This window comes from Hipposideros armiger, unplaced genomic scaffold (genome assembly GCF_001890085.2).
Source record: "Hipposideros armiger isolate ML-2016 unplaced genomic scaffold, ASM189008v1 scaffold_580, whole genome shotgun sequence".
NCBI lineage: Eukaryota > Metazoa > Chordata > Mammalia > Chiroptera > Hipposideridae > Hipposideros > Hipposideros armiger.
This window is the reverse complement of record NW_017731930.1, coordinates 55,225-80,862: the sequence shown is the minus strand read 5'-3', so window position 1 is coordinate 80,862 and position 25,638 is coordinate 55,225. Positions and strand designations below refer to the sequence as shown.

The window sequence follows — 25,638 nt, the reverse complement described above, 5'->3', positions numbered from 1 at the left end:
CTTACCACACACACAAACACCTACACACTCGACACAGAATTTTTAATGAAAAGAACCTCAGTGAAGGTGTAAGGAGAACCAGAGCTCTAGGCTTGCTTCTGCTCATGTGTGATCTTGGTAAGTATCAGCTTTTTGGGGCTCTGCGTTCCCATTTGTTTCTTCTGATTCCTTAATTCTATTCTGAATCTTGGGATACATCATACTCATTAGTCCAAACTCTAGTCTTACTCTAACATTAGTATTATATAGAGTGTCCACTGGAAGTTAATCACATTTTCTATTTTAGCTATTTAACTTTGTAAGTGAGCACAAGTGACTATATTTTAAGCTGCTGTTAGATGCTCAGTTTTTTAGTTTATGCCATTTAGGACTGATGGAAAATTGTCATATAAGATTTAAAATTTTAACAGTAAAAATAGATTACTTCACATTTTGGGGGACAGGTATTTTCTTATCTGGTCAATTATAGTTTGAACTCACTCAAATGAAATTAATCTAAGGATATCAAGAAAATGTTGATAAATGTTCAAAAATTTTATAGTGATGTTATAATTTATATTTTTCTCTCCATAAGCATTATTAAAAATACTTACATGAATCTCAAAAATGTACAAGTATTTAAAAATATAATTAAATATCTATTTCAAAGAGTCTCAAAAACTACATTCAAACATGATTTTTGATTGAATTCAGTCTCCTGGGATTTCCCTCTCTATCATTTCCACTTTGGAGGAGCAGTGTTTCAGGTTAAAAGGGCAGAGGGTATACATCAAACCAAGAATCCCCCCAGGTCCATGAGAACATGTACCTTCTTCTGCTCTCTCTACAGAACGTAGGAATGCAGCAAAAGAACATGAGAAAACCAAATTCTCGTCCATTGTAAGTGTAAAAGTATGCCCATGAGTAGCTGACACCAATCTCACATTTGTATGCTCTTTTCCCTATTTACAAAGCTTTTTCACATGATTCACTTGATTCTCAAAATAATTCCATGAAACACAATATACAGGGTTATTAACCTTATTTTACAGATGAGAAAATTGATGCTTAGAGAGATTAACTGACTTACTCATGTACAAATATTGGTACAGCAAAGGCAAGCTTAGAACCCAGGTTTTCTGATTTCTCCTTAAATATTCTTTCTACCATACTACTTTGGTTTTGAAACAAAATGAAGCTACTATAGTTTAACAGTAAAAACTTCATGATTCCAAAAATGCAGCTTCATTTGGTGGCCCTTTGTGATTAGGAATGGTTTACAAAACAGAATAGAAATGTATTGTATGTTATGAAATATTTGACTTGTCATCAGAATGTCCCTTCTAGGAGGGGAATTTAACCAATCAGGAAACTAAAAAATCAGGAAACTCAACAGTCATTTTACAGCCTTAATTCATTATTTTATCTTTACTTTTACTGATGAGATTGTAAAATACAATTTGATTGCTAAATACATCAAACAAGTAGCCACCCAATTTTCTTTGTTCAGAAAAATCTTTCTTGCACTTCTCTTGTATTGAAAATGGGGAAATTTGGAAATGTACTTGGACAAAAAAGTTATTACTAAAAATACTCTATATTTACCTATATTGATAATTTTGACAGTAGTTCAAGGCAAATTGCATTTAGTTTAAGGAAAATTCCATTTACTTTTTGGAAAATGTCAGTATATAAATAAATTTGTTTTTCTTAACTAAATAAGGACAGTATACTATGACATCAAAACATTTGCTGATGAGTGGTCCTTCATTTTAATTTTTACAAATATTTGTAGTAAAATATTTTGCTTGAATCCTTAGATAACTTCATGAAACATAAAAATTTTAGGAGCAACAAATCAGAGAACAAAGGTGAATATAAAACTTACTTTCTTATGTTCAGGCAAAATTAAGGGAGGATAAATATTTCATAGAATGGTTAAAAACCTGGTACCTTAAACAAAGAACTGCTATTTTTAGTTCTAGTTGAGACTTCTGAGATTATTTAATTTGTAAGTGAACAGTGCACTTTTAAATCCACTTTACTATTCAATATTAATAAATTAACTCAAAAGAATGTAATACCTGATAAAATCTTTTCAACCAAACTATCTATGCACAAAAAAACCCCATTTCACACTGTCAAGAAAAAGGAGTTATATTGACATTTTTGGACCTTAAGGTCAGGTATATAGGCCAACAAAGTGAGCATGGGGGTAATTCTGTAGACACTACAATTTCAAGAAAAAGTTGTCTGTTTTGCTTGATATTTTAGCACAATACCCAATCCTGTCGTGTAACAAGTAAGCATAGTGCTCTGAATCAAATACCTTACAAAATAGTGTTAACACGGATTGATAATTTTTTTAAATGCTTTCATTGCATCATTCTCCTGTTAATGTTAGTATTTATCCTGAAATGACACCCAATCTGTTCTTGTTAGTTCTTTGGCATGTCTGAAGTCAGCAGAAGCACTCTTTCCTGGGCTTCACTGCTTCCTCAGAAGAATGCACAGTATTTGGAACAAAACCACTTTTAACCCCTTCCCAGCCATCCTGAATACAAATTTCTCCCCTTTTGATAAGTTCATATATGTCTCTTGTCAAGATCGTGAAGGATTCCTCAACATTTGTAGCATCTTTTGCTGAGGTTTCTATATACTTCATACCACACTCTGCTGACAGTTTTTCAGCTTCTTCCCTTGTAACTTGACGTTGTGAAGCTAAATCACATTTATGTCCCACTAGCAGAAATATAATCTGAAATGGCTGTACATGCATTTTTGCTTCTTCTAGCCAATCTTTCACATGTTCAAAAGATCGTCGGTTAGTAACGTCAAATACTAAAAATCCACCAACTGAGTTGCGGTAGTAAGATCGAGTTATTGATCTGAAAAATAAATAGAAAAAAAGGTTGTAAAAGGACAAGTTGTTTTTATTCCCCACTTTCAAACAATGTAGCACCATAATAAAAATTTAAGATACCTTAATATGATTTAATTAGAATTTACAAATCAAGTATGAAGTGTCTTAAGTAAACAAAAATATTCTATGAGACCAATATGCAAGCGAGTTTCATCCACTGACATTGTTTTTAACAAATAAGAATTTAAACGATATGTCATGTTCACACTGTCTTAGGATTATTTGTTTTTATTTTTAAATATCTGATAGAATAATTATTACATCATTTTAGTTAAAAATAGGCACAGAAAGATTTGGCAAAAGGCAGAGGTTTCATAGCAAACCAGATCTTAAGAATCTCTCCCTGTCGTTTAATTCAACAAGCTCCTTTCTTTATCAGTGAAGGAAGAAGAAACAAGGACAAACTTGTTATAATGTTAATTACAAGTATAGTCAGTCCTGTGCTATACCTATTCAAGAAACAGGAAATTGTTTGGACATGGGATATGAATACGAGGTATGCTAATGATTGTTTGCCTCTCCAGGTCTAGTTTTCCATCGCTGGGCCTCAGGAAGCCGACCTTTACAGAAAGCTTTCCCAGCCTCCCTTGTCCTCTGGCTTGCCGTGGGGCTCAGTCAATGGGAAGCGCCTGCTGGAGACTGGAGGAATGAGAGGACAGAGTATTTTTACTCCTCTGGGGCTGGGACTTGGCAGGGGTTGTGTTCCTCTGCTTCTGGTCAAGGTCCCTGTTAGGTAGTCCCTATTGCATGGCTATGGCTTTCACCAGGCGCTGGTGATCTCATTCCCTTTTATAGCCCCTTCTGGCCCAGTGGTTAATGGCTTCCCTCTGTTGCTATCCCGAATGCTTCACCATCCTTTGTTGGTGTCCTTGACCTTGCCCACATTTCTGAAAACAGTCACTTTACTAAACTCTTTTCAGTTAACCTTCCGAGTGTGCCTTTTGTTTCCTGATTGAATAATGATGCAAGATGGCAATGCCACATAATTTTATATTTTTTGCCTTTACATATGTTTTCTCTACCTAGAATTTCTACCTATTTTGCTTAGCAAACTATTTCTCCTTCAAGAGTCAGATCAAAACACATATATATGAGTAGCTTTCCCTGCCATTGACCTCTCCCCCTCCACCTCTCTTCGGCACTCCTCTCACACTCCATTAAACCTTTGGCATACTGCCATTATATCAATTTTCATAATGTGCTGATTGAATTTGCTGGTATGTCTCCCACTCAATTCAAGGCTCCTTGAGGGTCAAATATTTTTTGTCTATGTACCTAACAATCATACTGCCTGGCAAATGATAGATGTCATTTAATAGTTGTTATATTGGATTAATTAATCTTAATGGAGAGGGAAAAGGCTAAATGTTATATGAGCCAGAGAATGCATGTGTCTCAGTTTCCAAGTTGTCAATCTTGAGCATTGACATCATCCTTAAGCAAACTCATCTGTTACTTGCCTGAAGCACCAAAGATCTTTGTGGAGGACCGGTGGGTTACCCGGTATTCTCAACTTTTACATACCTTCCTTATCCTGATTGCTGAAATTACAGCTCAGTCCTGTGACCTGATACCATGAGAACCATTTGTTGTGGAAGTGTGAAGAAAGTGTTTTACCTCCCCTTTCTTTCCATTTCATCTGCTTTCCTGATTCTTCTCAGAATTCCCACCAGAGAGATTCTCAAGTGATTATTTAAATTTTTTTTTCTCAAAAACTACTATATTATACAGCCATTGATAATAAACAAAAAAAATCTCCCACTATCTTTAGCAGGCTACAAATAACGCAGTTCATTTAAGTTGTGGTTTTTGAGGGTTAATTAATTTGTTATTGTTTTGCTACTCATCTTTACATGTGTGAATTTAGGCAGATGTGCGGTACCTTAAGAGAAGCCTAATTAAGGCTATGTTATTAGACTGAAAGTTTTAATTTACTCAGCACCAAGTCTGCATTACTTTTATTCCCCTCCTACTTAATACCATTAATAATTTGAAAAAAACGCTTTTGTGGTTGAAAACTCAATGTTGAAATGCTTGTATATTAGGCAGAGGCATGTCTTACACAGCAGGAAATGCCATGTTTTCTAGTACCTTGTATTTAATTTTGAAACATTTGGAATACAGTTGGCAAATCATTCTATGAAATAAAATTACAGCAGTCTATATTAATATAATTATGCCATAAAGCAGCCTTTATTAATAATTAGTTGAAATAAAAGGTCTCAATATGACATCTGCCATTTTTTATATAATAACGATCTCTGGTTTCTGTGTGTGACTATGGATATTAGGTTTAGAATTCTGATATGGTTAAGCTTCAGGTTCAGATATAGGTTTCCTAGGAGGTAGGTTTTCCCTTAAAACAATTGGGCATCTGGGCTGTTAATCATTTAAGGGGATGGGTCAGGCCTTCAGGCTGAAAACTGGAACTTGAAAGGCAGGTCTTACAGAGGGGATGAGGGAACATCTATCTTTCCTTCCATCTCCTTTCTTGGGTCAGGACACTTAGATCGCCAGAAGTTCTTGAAGGTATTACAGGAGGTAGGGAATAGATCTCAAAAGAACTAGGTAGGTAGGCCTCCCTGTAAAGAATTCAAGAGTTGATGATGAGTAACAATTCTTTATAAGCAACAACATCATGTTGCTTTATATCTATTTTCCTTCTGGGCTTTGAAAGTCTCACTGAATGAATGGGTGATTTAAAGAAACAGAAAAAAATTAGTGGGGAGGATGCAGGAAAGGGATGAATAAGGAAGGAAGGGAGAAATAAATGAATGAACTCCAATCTGGTCTCGGATTTGTCATGGGAGAACTAAGAGTTAAGAGACTATAGTTTGGTAAGGCTGGTAAAGGGGATTCAGCACCCCCTAAACCCAGTATAACGGTATATGATGGGAACGGTGAATTATGTAGGACAGGGGTCAGGGTTACAAACTCTCAGCAGCACTTTGTCCCTCCCAAGTGGAAGATATGGTTTTGATTATTAAAAACAAAACAAAACCCTACTTGTTATTTGTCTTGTTGGTGATAGCCATTACAACTGGTGTGAGGTGATATATCATTGTGGTTTTTATTTGCATTTTTCTGATGATTAGTGATGCTGAGCATTTTTTCATATGTCTATTGGGTATTTCTATGTCCTCTTTGGAGAAATGTCTATTCAGGTCTTCTGACCATTTTTTAATTGGATTGTTTGTCTTTTTGTTGTTGAGTTGTGTGAGTTGCTTATATATTTTGGATATTAGACCCTTATCGGAGGCGTTGTTTGTAAAAATCTCCCATTTGGTTGGTTGCCTCTTTATTCTGTCGATGGTTTCTTTTGCTGTGCACAAGCTGTTTAGTTTGGTATATATAGTCCCTTTCATTTATTTTAGCTTTTACTTCCTTTGCCTTTGAAGTCAAATTCATAAAATCCTCTTTGAACCCGAGGTCCATAAGTTTAGTACCTATGTTTTCTTCTATGCAGTTTATTGTTTCAGGTCTTATGTTTAGGTCTTTGGTCACCCCAATAAACTTTAATTTAAAAAAACTAAAAAACTCTACTAGTCCTTTTTTTTTTTTTTAAAGATTTTATTGGGGAATTGGGGGAGGGGAACAGCGTTGGGGAATCAGGGAAGGGGAACAGACAAGTTGCTGTCTTTTTGTTCTTCAGTCTAGTTGTGGAGGACGTCGCTTCATTGGCCCATGTTGGTACTATCATTGCACTCTTCCTAGCTGAGGCAGATCGGTCACTGGTTATTGGACAGCCAATCATGCCGACTGCCAGCCACTCACAGTAGCTTAGGGAGCCCACTGCAGCTCCACTGCAGCCTACGCCGACGCCAGCGACTCACGGCAGCCCAGCTCCAGGTTGAGCTGTTGTTCACCATCTTGGCTGTAGAGGGCGCAGCGTCACGGGACCTAATGTGGGATCCGACTCTTAACCAACACGCCACTCGGCCGGGCCCCTACTAGTTCTTTTATATCTAGAAAGCTACACTATTAGCAGCTCTTATCCCATTTTCAAAGAATAGTCTCCTCAGAATGTTTTCTCCTCCTCCTCTCCTTGACTGAAACCTTCTGGTCCCCGAGAAGTTTCCCCTGTAGCACGCTCATGTTGCTCATTCTAGAGGGTCAGGAGGAGGTGGCTTCTGCTTCCCCAGTGCTGCTTCCAGATAATTATTCTCTCCCAATCCGGTTACAAAAAAATTCCTCTGCTCCTTTGAGGCTTCTACCATCTGGTTCTATCATCTGTTGTCATCTGCCAACTGCTTGGTCATTCTCCACGTCCTGAAGACTTTAGCATTTGGGTTTGTCTTTCGATCTCAGTTCCTGTCATTCTGCTCACAATTTCAACATCCATATGGATGAGCTGTCTGATGCCATCTCTCAGTTTCTTAACTTCTTCATTTCTAATGAACTTTCCCCTCTATTCTGCTTTTCTCATCCATTTCTTTTTCATCATCAGAAATATTCACTACCTCCAAAACTGCAAATTTACAGTCTACTTTTTGATCAAAACCTCACAACCTGCCAGCATGCTCTTTTTACTATGACAATTCTTTAATTTCATCAAGATTTGTAATCCATTGACCAACTCTTTATCTTTACCTCCTTCTATATCTTAGCTCTATGAAACATCACTATTTTTCCCTTGGAAGTATCTCTATTCCCAAGCCCCTCTCCCTTTGTCATATTCATCTGAGAAAACTGTATCTGGATCAGTTCAGCATGCAGCTAAATGTTTCTGGGGGGAAATTACTCAACCAGACAGGTTGCTGTCTATTAATTAATTATAACCAATCCCAAGTGGACACTTGACACTGCCAAGGAATACTGCTGGTATCAGGAGAAACTCCTCTCCCTCTTACCCCATTTAGGCTTCTACCATGGGAAGAAATAAAATTTCCATCCAACCATCTTCTCCCTACAAAAGAGAACTGGCGAACATTTTACCCCTCTTATTAGATTCCTCCATAGAAAGAAAAATGGCTGCTCTGTTTGGGCAGAATCTGTTTCTCAGGCTGGTGGGCAGAACTGCTGTGTTCAAGGTCAGCACTCTTGCATAGCACCCTTTCCTCTCCTTTCCACTTTTTGGATCCTTGATACTGGTTGGCTAATTGTGAGAGGTAGGCATGTGCCATGTCTATGCTCATCACTGAATACCCAGTGGATCTCAAGGGACTGGCACACAGTGGGCATTCAATACATTCTTTTTTTTATTTTTAAAGATTTTATTGGAGAATTGGGGGGAGGGGAACAGCATTGGGGAATCGGGGAAGGGGAACAGACAGGTAGACAAATTGCTGTTTTGTTCTTCAGTCTAGTTGTGCAGGATGTCGCTTCACTGGCTCATGTTGGTATGATCATTGTGCTCTTCCCGGGGGAGGCAATCAGTCACTGGTCATTGGTCGGCCGCTCACAGCAGCTCCCGGTAGTTCACACTGGCTGCTAGCCACTCACGCTGGCTGCCAGTCACTCAAGTAGCTCACAGCAGCCCACTGCAGCCCCGCTGCAGCCTACGCCATCGCTGGCGACCCACAGCAGCCCAGCTCCAGGTCGAGCTGTTGTTCATCATCTTAGCTGCAGAGGGTGAGCATCACTGGCCCTCAATGTGGGATCTGAACCGCAGCCCTGCTACTCCGAGCTGGTGCTCCCAAGCGAGCTCTTAACCAGCTGAGCCACTTGGCCAGCCCTCAATACATTCTTAGTAAGTGAATGGTTGATTTGGTAGAAGCCATGAACACAGCTGTTGGGGAAACAGGAGAAATGGCAGAAAGAGTAAGGAAGTTTGAGGGAACAAGATACTAGCAATGCATAAAAAAAAGAAAGGTGCCCAATATTAGATCTATTAGTAGTGTATTATGTTCTCACACTAAGTTGCTATGAGCATGTCAGTATTGGAGAAGGGTGGATAAATTAAATATACATATATGCATCCTAAATATGAGGTATGATAAAAAAATATCGTGAATGTTTAAATTAAAAAAAATGTATTACAGTAAAAGACACATTGCCATCAATCCCCCTCAAAATACTCTCCCCTCTCTTTGAACACACATATCCTATCATTCTGGCCACTTTCTGAAGTAGTTCTGGAAGTCCTCTTTCATGAGTGTCTTTAGTTGTGCTGCTGTGGCTGCCTCGATATCCTGAAATAATTTTGACTTTGGGGAAGAGCCAGGAGTCACATGGTGCCAGATCTGGTGAATAAGGTGGATGAGGACACACCGTAATGTTTTTATTTGACAGAAATAGCTGTACACCAGAAACAATGTGTGACACTGGAGCGCTGTCATGATGGAGGATGAAACCGTTTGCCCATTTCATGTTAATGCATTGTTTGATCCATGATATATGGCACACTTTAAAATACACCTTCTCTCAACCATAGTTCATAACAGACTACACTGAACAAGTTGAAACTTGTCATACACTGTTACTAAGGTTCGAAGTGCCGCTTCCGTATTGAAGATCCTTGCCTTTCTGTTGGATGGCATTCGGAAGCAGCATTCATCATACTTTTTGTGCACACCTCCCATGAGGTATACATCCCATGAAAAGACAGTAGCCCATATTCTCTGTGAAGTTTCTTAGGGGAGTGGTATCCCTTAATCCAGGGCATGCTGATGAAACTTCTCCGAAGAAGACAAGTTGTGGTTATCTTATGCTCCCTACCAAGAACCAAGAAGCATAATATTTGGAACTTTTTGGGTTTTGGAGGATATAATATTTGTATGTATCTCTCTGACCCATTAAATGGGAGGCCAAAAGGCTACCAGCTTTAATAGGGCTGAAAGCAAAAGAAGTCTCTTTAACTGTTCAAGCCACAATGCAAGCAGCTTTGCCATTTGGCCCTGGTCCATCAGATCTAATGGTGCCTGCCTGAAGTGCCTATAGCAGTCTGGGATGCTCTATCAAGCCTGGGGAAGGGTCCACTGGATAATTACAAGAGTGTCATTTTGGAATAAAGGCATGCCCTCCTTTTCAAGAGCTATTACATTTTCAAGAAATAGCTCATGGCTCAAAACCTGGCTTTGATAAGAGACTAAGTGCCTGGGTATGGAACACCAAGTGACTGTGCAGTCTGAGTGCTCATCAAGAGCTAGGTGTTTTCCGACTCCTCAGGCTGGAACCTTGTTACCAAGCAGAGGTCATATATAGAAGTAGGACTAGGGGTGGGACCTGAGAGGACCCACAGTGATAAGGCTCAGACACCCAGTATGCCTACCCTGCAGCACCCTCTCAATATATGGCCTTACTGGATTTCCCTACAATTAAAGAGGAAAAAATTCAAGTCTGCCTCATGGATGGCTCAAAACAATATATTGGCATTGGTCAGCCCGATGAAGGTCAGTGGAAAAGAGAAACCCCCCCCATTTGTGGAACTTCTACTTGTGCTTCCCGAGGAAGAGATGGAGAAAGATAGATAAGAGTCTGTAACAATTCATGAGCAGAGCCTAAGGGTTTGGCATGTTGCAAAAAACAAGATCAGAGGGCTGGTAATAAGGAGGTATTAGGCACAGTTAAGTCCCCAACTTACGAACGAGTTCTGTCCTGGGACAACGTACGTAAGTCCAATTCGTTCATAAGCCTGACAAAGTGAGTCTTGTACACCTTTGACACAAATATACAATGTAAAGCATAAAAAACTAAACACACACACAAAAATACTGTAAATAAACGATTTTTACTTTTACAGTTACCTTAAAATGGTGGTACAGTACAACAACTGGCACATAGGGGATTGCATGGAGTGAACTGACAAGAAGAGAGTTACTAACTGGAGGAGGAGGGTAGGTGGGAGACGGTGGAGCTGCTTTTCCTCTTGCTTCCGGACATCCTGGGCTCTGATTGAGCACTGCACTCCTGTACACTATCGCACTGTACAGTAAGCACACAGCAGCACAACTGTGACAATGTCCGGCAGACACATGAGCTACTTCCGCGATTTGTTCGCATCTACAAATATTCGTAATGCAAGGTCCATTCGTTCTGTGAAAGTTTGCAGCTCAAATGTTCGTAAGTCGGGGACTTACTACTGTATGTTGATGGGTCTGGAGTATGTATCCAATGTGAATACTCACCCAAAACCCACTCTATGAAGGAGTTCCTAATAATTGATGAAACAAAATGTCCTGTCCTACAGTCAGTACTTTTACCCGTTTCGACTCAAGGTGTTCCTGGGAGAGAGATGAAGTCTGTGACTGGGCTCAACAGAGACTTTTTCGTACTTGGACTGTCATTGCTTAATATCCAATTTTCCAATAGCTACTGACACCTTGGATATGGTACTTAACTCAGGGTGCAGGGGGGAGTATTATGGAGGGAACGCTGATATGTCCTTACTATAATAGACATTTAATCTGGACTCCAATGATGCCAGCACCACATTCATTAATTTCTGGAATGCCTTATACATAGTCACAGTATCTCATACTTTGCTCCAGACCAAAACTTCACATAACAGAGGGAGAGAGATAGGGAAATGGGTTGATGCCATGGAATTCATCGATCTTATCATGTCACGGTCACCTAGAGGGATATGGCCTTATAAAACTGTGGAATGAGTTATTAAGAGTCACTTATGCCCATGTCCAGATTTGTAAGATTTTGGCACGATCCTTCAGAATGTACGTTCGAAACTAGAGAGGAATAGAGTAGGTGGTGATTTCCCCCCATAAATAGATCCTGTAGTATGGGAAACAAAGGGTGAAAGTGGGGTGATGGTGCCTCTCACAATTACTTAATGAGTCACTAAATTTTTTTTGTTGTTCCTAATCCCTGTGACTCTGAACTCTGCTGATATAAAGGTTTTCGTATCCATGGGAGAAAAGCTTTCACTAGAGAACCCCGTGATGCTTCTACTGAATTAGCTAAGACTGCCAACTGGCCATTTGGGGATGCTTATGGCAGGGTGGAACCAGGCAAAAAAAGGGACAATAGTATTGTGAGAGCCACACTGGCCTTCTGTGGTTCTTGCTGCCCGGAACTCCTGGGATCTTTCCCTTCATTCCAAGCCTGGTCTCTCCAGCTGCCTGTCAAGTCTCCGTGCCTCAGACACGCCTTCAGTTACTTTCATTTTTGATTAAGGCCCTCAAGCTGGTTGTGTTGCTGACCTAATTGATAAGAGACTGCATATATTTTATAAGAAAATAATGACCCAAAACAGTCACAAACATTTCTTAACTTTCAACATACTTTCACAAGGCCAAAATTCATTTTTTAAATTACTATACTAAAAAACACATAACATGAGATCTACCCTCTTAAGAATTTTTTAAGCCTACAGCAGAGTATTATTAACTATAGGCACAATATTGTACAGATCTCTAGAACTTTCTCATCTTGCATGACTGAAACTCCATACCCATTGAACAGCAACTCATTTTCTTCTCCCACCATAGGCCCTAGAATGCTCCAGATTATTTATACTAGGTAGTTACTTACATAAAAAAAATTTATCTGAAAGTGGCAATATTATATATATCTTACATGCTGTTATTATGAACTTTGTTGGATGTACACAGGCCTCTTAAAAAAAGCAACAAAACACAGAGCACTTGCTGACTTACTTAGGTAAAATGAACCAGATGTTCCGCCCTGGAAATGCCCTTCTTGTGGCGTTGCCAATGTAAAATAGGCATTTAGAGGACAGAAGTACTTTGATGCCAAAGGCTGTTGGCAGCAAGCAGCCTATAAATGCATTAGTCTTATGAGAGCCTCTGTTCACCATGACAGTACATTCCGACCACCCTTCTGGGAATAGTCCTTGTGTTGATGCTTTGTGTACCTGCTTCACTAGCCTTATAATCTGGGCCCTTCAGACCGCTGCAGGAGTCTAAAGCACAAGTCTCCCAGCTCCTTCTGTTTCTAAGGCTAACAGTCCCTGCCCTTGCCTAATATTTGGAAGCTTGAAGCCTATAACTTATATCTTTCTTTATACATACAAACATTAAAATTTGCTTTCTCTTTTTAATTCCAGGGTTGTTCCAAGGAAAATCAAATTTGTGGTTGTAGAGGCTATATACCCGTACAATACTGACAAGACCTAATGGGCTATATTCTCTCTTTGAATATATGACCACTTTTTATTTTCATTTTCTGAAAAAGCATCATTTTATGACAGTAAAGCCTTCTTACCATCCAGCATGCTCTAGTCACCTTTTATCCTCTATTTTCCTTTGTTGCAATGAACATATCCTGATATTCTATGCAGTTTTTTCAGCTTATTTGGTTATCCCTTCTCCCCTATTAGAAGATAAGCTCTACGAGAGCCAGGATTTTTGTCAGCTCTTTTGGAATGCTGTATCTCTAAGTGTCTAAAACAGGTTGGCCACACATGAGTCCTACCAATATTTGTAAATTAATTAAGAACCAAATTAATAAGGTCAGATTCTGTCAGACTGTGCCCAGCCAGCCTGCAAATGCTGAGCAAATGGAAGAACAACAGAGAAAAACAAAAATGCTTATTTCCTTTTGATATTTATAGTAGGGATCTGTGAAGTCAAAAGGGGAGAAATAGGCTGAATAATTGCATACACTATAAGCATGTAGGTGAAATCATCCACATTTTCCAAAAAACTGGTACTAATTTAAATTGGTAGTAATTCAAATTACACTTTGCAGTGGATTCTGGACAGTGAATAAGTTACGTGTTGTGAAAATTGAAATAGTTTATTTGGAAATTAGTGAGAAATGTTTCTAGCTTCATGAATTATCTGCAAGGTGATAATAAAAAGATGCTTATTTTTTATTTGGTATGTTACCAGAGCGTATAAAACACTTCTGCACTTACTCCAATGCTTTCTGGCGTCCTTTCGCAGAACAAAAATGAGATGATGACCAGTTTCCTATGATTAATTCACACAATTAAAGAATATTTTGTCTTGGGTTATCATTCTCTGACCATTTTTGTGACTTCTGTCTGTTCCTATATAGTAACTTCCCCTATACTGCTGTTTCATGTGCTTTTGTATATCTCTCCACATCTTGGAATTTATAATTGATGTTTATCTTTTTCCTCATTTCATTCTATCTCTGAAATTATGCAGCTTTTATTTTCAAGTTCTTTAAATAGATTATGTTCTTGTCCTTGTTTTTCTAAGTGTATGTTTTTGTCATTGTTACATGTCCACTCACCACACATCCTCACTTTTCCCATTCCCCCATCTTGCCAACATTGTATCACAATTTTAGAAAGATAATTTCTTAGCTCTTGTGTTATTCTAACCATATTAGTCAAGATAGGCCAGGTTATGGGTAGTAACAAGCAACCCACACCTCCATAGAAAGAATGTTAAAGAATCTGGGCTCTATTTTAAAACCACCACAAGAGACTTCTGCTCAAATCCACTGGCCACAACTAGTTACATGATTCTGCTAAGTGCAGAGGGAATGGAAATATATTTCCCCCCATGTGTCCAGAAGAAGCATCAGACATGAGCACAAAGTCTCTAAAACATCGTTTTCTTCTAAGTTTATTCACATTAGCTTTTCTGTCAATTTCATCGTTCTGAAAAGATCTCTTCCACACAACCTTTTGCCCGCTCCAATCTGGTCCTGGTATCTGCAGCAGAGATATCATCCTAGGATGTCCCTTCACCATCTTCCTGGGCATTTGCTTTGCTTTTTTCCACAGTTAGTTCCTCTTCATTCTTGGTTTACTCCTTTGTGTGTGTGTGTGTGTGTGTGTGTGTGTGTGTGTGTGTGTGTAGCACATTAAAGTCACTTCCTAAAAGAGAGGCAAAAGGTAATATTTTGAAATCTTGCATGTTTGGGTTCTGCTTTCACAGCTGAATGATAGTTTGGTCAGGTAGAGAATTCCTTCAGAATTCTGAAGTCTCATTTCTCCATTGTCTTCTAGCCTCCACTGTAGTTTTAGGGAAGTCTGAAGCCAATCTGATTCCTGATCTTTTTATGGGAACCTCCTCTTGCCCCTTAGTCCCTGCAAGTTTGCAGGAACTTCTCTGTGACCCCAGTGTTCTATAATTTCATGACAAGATGCCTTAGAATATGTCTACTTTTGTTTATTCTACTGAAAACTCAAGTCCCTAAATCTTGGAAAATTTTCTTGAATTGCTTCACTGATCATTTCTCTCCTCTGTTTTTTTCTGTTTTATCTTTTTGTAAAGCCTGTTATTTGTATATCGAACCTTTTGGACTAGTTTAATTTTCTAAAAAATCTTTTTTTCCTATTTTTGAAAATTTTGCCTTTTTGTCCTATTTTTTGAGAGATTTCTTCAAGTTTATATTGTTTTATATTTTTTACTGTGCTTCCAAAAGTCTTTTGTTCTAAGGATGCTCTCTTTTTAAAAATAATATCCTGTTTTTCTTTTATAATCACAATATTTTCCTATTATCTCTCTGAGGAAATTAAAGACAGTTTATTTGTTTGTTTGTTTGTTTGTTTGAACATTCCCTTCTCCTTTATTAAGTTTATTTCTCTGGTTGCTTTTGGTCTTTTTGTTTTGGTCTCTAGAGTTCCTAAAATTTCTTGTAATCTGGTTTTTTTTCTTATAATCTTTAACTGAGATGAAAGTCCCTACTGTAAAATGATTAGGCTGGATTTCTAAGTTGAGGAAACTCTAATGTTGGCATCTTAAGTCTATCCTCTTGGCCTGGTCAGATTCTTCAGAAATGGTTTCACCAAAGAACTGTTTGAAGGGTGAAGGCCTGTCAGCATTCTGGGAGCTGAGTGGGGGAAGAGGTCTAGACAGTCTTGGTATCCAACATGCATACATCCACTTCAAGCCCTTACTTTTAATAAGGGACCTCAAACTCAATTATGCCTTGTCTTCCAGTCAGAGACTGTTTAATTTTTTTCAAAGAATAAATGTTCAGTTTTTTGCCAATGTGAGAGTAGAGAAAGTTACCTGGTATATAGTGGAGGAGATTTGAGAATCCAACCTTTCTTTTTTTTTTAAGATTTCACTGAAGAATTCGGGGAGAGGAACAGCATTGGGGAATCAGGGATGGGGAACAGACAAGTTGCTGTCCTTTTGTTCTTCAGTCTAGTCATGGAGGATGTCGCTTCACTGGCCAATGTTGGTATTATCATTGCCCTCTTCCTGGGTGAGGCAGTAGCTTGCTGGCCATTGGATGGCCGCTCACGGTGATTCACCGCAGCTCACGCCCTGCTGACCAGCCCCACCGCAGCCTACGCCATTGCTGGCGACTCACGGCAGCCCAGCTCCAGGTCAAGCTGTTGTTCATCATCTTAGCTGTAGAGGGCACAGTATCACTGGCCCTCATGTGGGATCCAAACCGGGCACTGCTGCTCAGAGCTGGCATCCCAAGCCAATTCCTAACCAATGCACCTCTCGACTGGCCCAATCCAACCTTTCTTAAACAGACTAACAGGGATCTTATTTTAGCACTCCCACTTCCAGAAGTATCTGGTGCCACCATTTCCTGAGTCTTTAGGGGATTCAGTGACATACACACACACACACACACACACACACACACACACACACACACACACACACTGGGGGGGCCCAAAAACAATGTATACAAGCGAACACTTTGGTCAACGTTGCTCAAGCAGTATTTTGCCGTAATCAGAAGTATCTGGATGCTGATGGTAACCACTTTGAGCACCTCTTGTGATTGCACAAGTCAAACATGACTTGTGTTCATCTTTTGTTATTGGTATATATTGAGTATTACAATTTTAATACAGTTTCCTTTCCTTAAAATGTGTATACATTTTTTGTAATATAGATAGATAGATAGATAGATAGATAGATAGATAGATAGATAGATGATAGATAGATAAGAGTTGGTTTTTAGCTTCTCCCGCTACTAGCTTAGAAATCAGTTTTCTTGAATCTGCTAATTAATTTACTATTCCTCCATCTGCTTTCCTGCTTCCAAAATTTTGTTGCTGTTGTTTCATTACCAAAATTATTGTCACTTTAGTGAGGTTTCAGGAGAAAAAAGCTAAAATAGATACTGGTATTTAATCCGCTATTATTATTGGCAGCCACTTCTTTTTCTTTTGTTATTGGTTCCTATTTTTATATCTCCTACTACTGACATATCCTTCCTGTCCCAGCATCAAGGACCACCTTCTTTGGGATGCATCCCCTGAAACTAGCCCTCACTCCAGGCACAGATGACAAGTCCTCCCTTTGTTTCGCCACTGAAATTTATTTCAGCACTTACCAGCCTTTACTGCAATTATTTACCTTTCTTTGCCATGAATCTGAGAAAGACCTCTAACTGTCCCTCAGTATCTATTCTCCCTGTCTTCATTTAGTAACAGAACTCCATGAGTTCCACTTGGCACATAGCAACTCATACAAAGACTATATTCCCCAGCTCTATTACGGTTAGTGTTATTCACATCACTAAGTGTAGATCAGTGGGACATGAGAAGTTATGTGTGCTGTCTGAAGTTCATCTCCTTGAAATAGCCATTTGCCCAAGCCTTTCTCTTTCTCCTTCCTGCTTGCAAGGAACCCGGGAAACAGATGTGGAGGCAGAACTACCCTGACAGCCCAGAGCTGCTCATTCTGGACAATTATTAGAGGAGAGAGAAATAAAGTTCTATATTATTTTAGTTGCCATATTTGGGCAGTCTCTTTGTTACAAGCAATGTAGTCTGTACTCTACCCAGTATAAAGGCAGCACGTGAGACTATATCTCATTTATTTTTACACCTAGTGCCTTACATATATTTAAGCTAAATGAATGCATGGATTTCCACAAGTAAATCATTGTCCTGGCTGATTTCAGTTTCTCCAGAAAAAAAAAAATGGGACAGTACTAAAAGACTGGAAAGCTACTTTATAATACTTTTGAAATTTAGGACACCAAAGCCAGTGTTTTCTTGTAGCTTTGCCTAATACCCAATCAACACCTTTCCTTGTCTAACAAGGCAAAAGACTTCACATAAATTTCTCTACTTGCAGTGCAGCATTCATTCCTGTTACTAAAGTGTAGCAGTGTAGTCACTGCCTGATGGGGAGGGCTGACTGTCATTGCAGTCATAGGAGTTTGCTGTCAGTTATCAGTACCACTTTTATGTGTAAAGCTATTTCTCCTTTGTTTTCTGAATATAGCAGTAACATAATGGTTTGAGTGGACATAGTAATTAACTTGGGTCTACAGAGATGGGAGTCGGGGTGGGACTGTGCAAACAAAATACTTTTCAGGATAGAAACTACACAATGTATCAATAAAACTCTTTTCAAACATGACAGGAGGCCTAGTGCAGCAGAAAGAGCTGATCATATGGTTACAAAAACTGGGCTGATCATATTGTTACAAAAACTGGGTTGTTACACAAACCACTAATGAATTATAAGGCCTGAGGCAAGTCAAAGTGCCTCTGGATATTAATTGTATTATTTTTAAAGTGAGACTATTGTATCAGATCATCTGTCTGTTCCTTCCCAGTCCTGTAGTTGCAGCCACTCTTCTACCAAAATGGCCCAAATATTGACTACAACGTGGCTGACCTCTGCAGCTTCTTTCATGTGTCTTTTCCCCTTCATGCTCGTTCTATCATCTATCTATCTATCTATCTATCTATCTATCTATCTATCTATCTATCTATCTCTAAAATGCACTATGTAAAAAGGACTCTGGGTCAGGAAACACCATATCTGCCTTGGGGATACACAATGTGTATTAGCATATTAATATGTTAAAAGCTTTGAGAAATCCTGCAATAACCTAGCATTTCCAAAACTGTTTGATCAAGGAAACTGTTTATCAAATTACACCTATTACTACCATTTTGAAAAATGCTACTCTGAAGAAAAATGATAGGCAATGCCTAGAATTTGAGAATATATAACCTTTCCTCATAATGCCTTCTCTTATATCAGGAAATTCCTAATATCTACTAACTCCCATTTGCAGTATTCTCTCTTGATCTCTTCTCAGAGAACAGTGTTCAGTTTGGGCCACACACACTATTCCTTTGTATTTCTGAGGCAGAGGTCCGTTATGAAGGCTATCCTTCAGCTTTATACACTTGAGGCCAAATCACACGAAGTCCGATGAAAAGGAAGTACACGTGGAAACGCTAAGGAATCAGACGGAAAACTACTTTTAACATTCCTAGACCAGGAAGAGAATTTAAAAAGATATTATGACCAATCATACAAATATTAGAAAAAAATAGGCATAGAGAAGGATCACATTTTGTCAAGAAAAGATACTAATGACTTTTTTTAGGTGTGGCTTGATAAAGACGTTTCTCATGTAACTTCTGATACACTCACCATATTAGTGAAATACAAATGAGCGTAAGAGAGATGTATTTGTTCCCTTACCTCAATATGTTTTGGCATTGAAATATTTTTTATGGCTTCTTTATATCCTAGCAATTGAGACCAGTGGGTGATAGTCTTAAAGACTTACTACTGGTAATATAATAATTTGATTTATCAAGGTGTTCCTAAATTAAAAATGAAAAAAATCATTATCATAAGAAGGAAAATACAAAAAAAAAATCACTACATTTCAAGAATGTTTAAGAGAGTACTGTTACGATTTTAAACTGAACTAAAATAATATGCCAGCTAGCCATCAAAATTTACTCAGTCATGCTTACATACGGAATTATTATCTGTATCTTGAAACTCTTTCACAGCTTAAACTAAAAATATACTTTCAAATTTAAAACAACTTTGACCTCTGTTTCACATTTTTCTGGAACTCCTGTAGGTCAGAACAGTACTTTATTACATAAAGTGCTTCCTTTCAGAAAACAATGGTTTTTACCATAACAGATGTTTCGTGATAAGCCAGGTAGATTGTGTGGGGTGGAAATTTTAAAAATGAACTTCTCTGAAGTATACATTATCAGAATTGATTAAAAGTTACTGAACTTTGGAGGCAGATTTATTAAAATCATAGAGTGTTAGCTTTGCAGGTATTTTGCTTCAGAAAGAATGAAAATATCTTATTAGAGTAATATCTGATGTTCCCTGGTATACGTGTATGTGTGTGCATGGGCGTGGCCCTCAGTGTCACTTGAGTGGCTCACCTTTCTTTTCCACTGCTTAACAGATAGAACACACTGGAAGAAAGCAGATTCCTTCTAATTTAGGGAAGGTAAAAATAGCTGGCAATTAATATATCAAAATTAATATTCTCCAATCATTCCAAGATGTTCCTCTTAAGAGATGAAAGGGGTAAAGGAAAAATAGAATAAGAAGCTGAAGAAGGGGTAAGACACACGGAGAAGAGAAAGATACACAGTAGAAGAGGAGCTAAAGGAAAAGAGGAAGAGGCAGGCAGAGCTTGAGGGAAGGCCTAGTGTGCTTAGTGGTATCACAGGCCACCCTCAGATTTTTCTGGGGCGGGAGAAAGGGAAGGCTGTCCCTTATACAGCTCTTACTGCTTACAGCCCTTTGCTAAGTTAATTAGCTGGTTAACTAATGTCTGCAGGTCTTCCATTGCTCCAAACCTCAAGTTTAGTGGTTCGGCACAGAGAACGTGACCAAAGCAACTCATCAAGGGAATGTCTCCCAAATTATATCCTTAGAACACTAGTTACCATAGATTTTCATATTTAAAAAATAGCCTCTCAAATAAATTTGGGAAATGTTAGTTTAATCAAAGTTAACCAGGTTCCTTTGCTACATACAATGCTTCTTAGAGCCTTAATGATATAAGGATTTCTAAGAGAGTGCTATATGAAGTACAGGGAGTTCCAAACTTATTTGATCACAGAACCCATCTTTTAAAACGAATCCCAAGGGATGAGTGTTCTGCAGAACATGCTTTGAGGAGCATTACATTAGGAGGATATTATTATCTGAGTTTTGTAACCAGTGGCCGTAACTATTAATATAACATCCCAAAGGTCAGAGAACACGAAAAGAAAAGGCCAAATCTGGTTTGAAGCATCGAGGTCTCCTGTTCCTTACAGCCCAAATTGCTATTTCTTTATCTCATTTTATTTTGTGTATATTGCCCTGAGTGCTTTTTATGGGAAAAATTCAAAATTTATATTCTTACATTTGATGCTCTCCATACTTCTAGTCCTTCTAATATTTATTCTTATTAACATTGTGTTAATATTCTCATTTGCTATCCTGCTCAGCTTTTCCCACTATGATGATTAAAACTTGTAAGTGGTGATTGCTAGTTTCTCCGCAAAGCCCACAGTGCCAAATCCATTTACCCTTCTTCTTGGGCACATGGTAGCCCAGTGTAAGTGTGAACTTGTAACCAATTTGTCCTCAGTGAATTGAGAGCTGAAGTGATTTGTACCATGTTGGTCTCACTTGCTTAAAAGGAACATTGCTTGATTTAGATCTTTTCTGTTCTCTTCCCTTGAGCTGAAACACAATGTGCATGAAGATGATGTCTTAGGAGCAACCAAAAAATGAATGTTGGCCTGGAGCAGAGCCCTCCACCTACTTTAACCACTTAACTTAAGGCTGTTACACAAGAGAAATAAACTTTTATCTTTAATGAAATCACTGTAATTTTGACTCTACTTAGTACAGCAATTTAACATTTATCTTCACTAAAACATAGTATTAGTCATAAAAACTTAACATTTGAGTGTTATAGTACAACTTACAGTATGCTCACATATGCATTATTTTTCTAAATTGTCTTCATTTTGATTTTGTTCCCTTTTATTTTTTTGCAAGTAGTTATTGTCTGCTAGCATGTTAATCTGAACATTGAAAACTAAGGCTTTATTTGTCAATTATACCTCAATAAAGCTGGGGGGGAAGAAAACTAAGGCTAATTATGGTCATAATTATTGGTGCATTCTTTTGTTGTTCTGTAACATATTTATGTTTTCAAGCTATACCCTAAGCTGTCTTTTAAAGGAGGTTCCTTTATGTTAGTTTACAGCTAATCACTAATAAACTCCAAATACAAAATTTCCCACAAATTCCTAATTGTATTATTATGACTGACAGAAATATATCTTCATAAGCATAGTAACTTTGTATGAAATAAATGTGCAAGGATATCTATTATTCAAAATAAGTATGTGTATTTTCTTAAAGATACAGAATGATTTAACAGTAATTATTTAAGTGCAGTTTTATGGTGAAATATTCTGTCAAATGAGAGAAAATCAAGTATTTGGAGGTAGGTACTGAAATATGTATGTGTTTATAAATATGTCTTTGGTAAAGAGCCAAACAAAATACGGTATGACTCATTGTCAGTAAATACCCCCTAAATGTCCTTGTATTACTATGGGCGAGTTGCTGTCTGGTTTTAATAATGTATATAAAATGAATTACTATTTACAGTCTTCTTAAAGGCAATGATGTACTTAGCAGAAAGGTCTTTAAAATCTAGCTAATGATCCTTTACTCTCTTGTCAAAAAGTTGAGGAGCTACTTTTAAGGAAACAATTAGATACAATAAGATTTTAGTATCCATGGCTGCAAGGACTCTTAGAGATCATAATGGTTCTTTCGTTTCACAGATGAGGAATCAGAACTTTGAAAATTATTCTAATTAAAGGAAGATTCTTGAAAAGGAAAAAAATTTCTTCATGGAATTCTGGGTACTGTATGATTCAAATCAATAACCTTTAACACCTCTCTGAACGGCTGGCCTTACCATCTTTCCACTTCATACATAGGAAAATTAAGGTATAAGCAAGCTAAGCAGTCCTCTTATTATCTCTATGAATCATTGTCATAGCTGGGAATGGATGCCAAAACTTTAAATGTTGGAACAATCTCACAGAAGGAGGCTGATCTCATAGGGAATGGAGGCTGGCTGGGGATAAGGGGAAGCCATGTTTGGGAAGTCCCCTCATGGAGTACTACTGGATTTCACAAGCCAAGTACTTGCTAAATACTGCAAAAGTCTTACTTAAATGAGTTCAAATTGATAATGCAATCTTAAAAAAACACACCCAGTGACTAAGATATATCGGATTCCTCACCTTTCTTAAAAAAGTATCCTCAAATCCTAGAAATGTAAAATGTGCTTTGTAATCTGGTTCAGTCTTAACTATCCTGGAAATTCATACAACTTACATTAGTTTTTATTTACATGAGTCATCTTTGTGAAATCCTTCTTTCAGGGTCTTAGCAAACATTTAGAATGACACTATTCAATTTGGACCTCTTCTCTATTTAGAAAAGTATTTTCTGATGTATTATAACTATATAATGAAAGTTAAGTAACCATCACAAATAAAATAAATAAAAAGTTCCAGACAAAACTCAATATATCTCTCTTTTCCCCGCCCAGGCACCAAACTTTTAGACAACTTAACCCTTAAAAAACACAACACAACAAAACAAAAAAAACCTCAGCTGTGCCAGTGTCCCTGATGTTACATCTGGTTGCGGTACAAGACACATTCCCACGGGTCATGGCTCAGCATTTCTGATGACCACATTCGGTGCTGAGGCGTTCAAACCATCAACACATCCATCTCCCTCTGAAAGATGCCCAGTGAGCTCATGCAGTAACCCGCCCGGGTTGGAGCGCTGCTTGCTGTGAAGCTAAAGAGATCAATCATGAATCTGGGAGCCCTACTCTGCGGTTCTCCGGGCCGAACAGAGGGGAAGCCACTTGGTTACCGGAGGAAAAGGGGAGCTTGGAGGAGGGTGGCCGGGTCATGAGGGACGCTGAGTTTGGGGAGAAGGCAGCAGGGGGGTTGAAGAGTTGGGGATCAAAATACAAGCAGGGGCAGAAGGAGTTGGGGCAGGGGGAGGGTCAGTGAGGGTGACCTGGGTTCAGGCGGGAAAGGAAAAAAGGAAAGGGGACGCAGGAAATGGGCGCCAAAGAAAGAAGTGAGAAATTGCGGAGGAGGAAGTCCTCCCTGGAAGAGGAGGGGCAAAGGGGAAGCGAGAATGGAGTATTTGCACTTTCGAGAAGGAAGGGCAAGAGCTTCTCCCAACCAGGGCGGGTGCAGTCGACGCTTGGTGAAGGGGCGCCCAGCGGACCGAGGAGGCGGCGCGGTCCCCGGCGTCCCCGGGGATCCCAGTGCTGGCGGCCCTACCTGAACCGCTCCTGTCCCGCTGTGTCCCAGAGCTGCAGCTTGATCCTCTTGCCTGGTTCGATCTCCAGCAAACGGGAGAAGAAGTCCACGCCGACGGTGGGGTCGCAGGCTGGGGAGCGCAGCCCTGGAAAGCGGCCCTGGGTGAAGCGGTGCAGGAGGCACGACTTGCCCACGGTGGAGTCCCCGATCACTATGAGGCGGAACTGGTAGATCCAGATGGTCTCCATCACTCACATGCCCTGCCAGCTCGGGGGCCGCTCCACCCCCCTCTCTCAGCGGGCAAGTTCAGCGGCGGGAACTGTCCCTTCAGCACCTCCCGGGTGCCCACCCGCTGGCTTCCAGCATATTCCTGCGGCTGCAGCCGCCGCCTGGTCCCCGCCCTCTCTGGAGGGAGAGGCGGGTCCCGGTAGGGCCGGGGGCGGGGCCTCGGGCGAGGGGGCGGGGCGGGGCCGTGGCTCGAGGGAGGGGGGGAGTAGGTTAGAGGCACGCGGACTCCCGCCCCCGACTTCTGTAAATCACTTTTCCGCAAAGCTCACTGGGCGCCGATGGGGAAGTGAGTGTGGTTAAAGGACGTGACAGGACAGCAGCAACCACCAACGAAAATGAAGCAAGGTCCCAACTCCGGGAGGGTCAGCCAATGAAAAGTGAGAATCGTTTTCTTACGGGTGTCAGGCTTGTTCAATTTGTCTGTTGCTTCTTCTTTCAGGATTTGACCAGCTCCGTGTCCTCCGTCACTCCCCAGATTTCTGAAGATTCCAGTTGCCGCTTCCAGCTCTCAAGTCCTGAGCGCTCAGGTCTAAAGTGAAGGAGTTGAGAGTAGGATCAAAATTAATTTGCAGAGCAAGTTCTAGATGCTTCTGGTAAGGCCTTTGGTCATTGCTTCTGCCATCAGCATCTTTTCCTCACTGCTTTCAGTACCACAGAAGAGAAAAATGCGAAGTATCATCTCCATACTCTTTGGGGCCCTCCAGCCCTGGGAAAGAGTGGAGAAAAAGTAATGAAATATGGAGATACTCATAAAAGCTCCCATTTTTCTTGGTCTCTGTTCTATGGTCAGAAAATTCCTCAAGTGGTCTCCACTTAACTTGTGTCTGGTCAGGGATCTTAATAAACAAAGCGCACCTCAATTTTGGTGAGATCTTACTACTTTCTCAAAACTGGAAAATAGGGAATTCAAAATTTGTCTTCTAAAACTTGAACAGTTTTAAAGTATATCTTTGCCAAAATAGAGTTTTCAACTCCACTTTTTCCTGTGCTCACATCTAAACTTACAGTGTTGTTATTATCCTTTCTTTCTTGTTTTGGAGTAAGGTATCCCAACAGTTGATCTTTATTTCATAACATTTATAATTCAAATCTCCCCCTTTCCAATTATTTCTGCTACTCAGCCTATAAAACCATCAAGTACCCACAATCCTAAAACCAAGCAAAACATCTCCATAAGCCTCTCCTTTAGATTTTTGCTTCCTGCATTAATCTCCTTTTCAAACATTAGGAAAGAACCATTTACTCTCATTTCTCACCCACCAGTGAGTCTTCAACAACTCACTCCATGCCTAATACACCCCTGAAATTACTTTTGATAAGGTTGCCAAAGACTTTCTAACAAAGCTGTGTGGTAGTGGTGTTGTTCCCCCACACCCCTTCATCTCTAGCTAGTTATCATTCTTCTTGACATCCTGGTAGCTTTTGTTGATTACACTCTGTTGCAAAAAGCTGAGTGGCTGACACAACTCTTAGCCACAGTTCTCCTTCTTCTAGTCCCCCTGCAGTTAGGGATGGCCAAGTGACAGAG

At 39.4% G+C, this 25,638-nt stretch overlaps 1 protein-coding gene across 1 annotated transcript; it reads right to left on the bottom strand.

The window, feature by feature from the left end:
* Positions 1 to 1,378: 1,378 nt before the first annotated feature.
* RAB39A (RAB39A, member RAS oncogene family) lies at positions 1,379 to 24,235 on the bottom strand. The gene is made up of 2 exons (XM_019624113.1): positions 23,844 to 24,235; positions 1,379 to 2,867 (listed from the first exon to the last, which is right to left on the bottom strand). The coding sequence occupies exons 1-2, from the start codon at positions 24,068 to 24,070 to the stop codon at positions 2,441 to 2,443; spliced, it is 654 nt and encodes a 217-aa protein (XP_019479658.1). The 5' UTR covers positions 24,071 to 24,235; the 3' UTR covers positions 1,379 to 2,440.
* Positions 24,236 to 25,638: the final 1,403 nt, after the last annotated feature.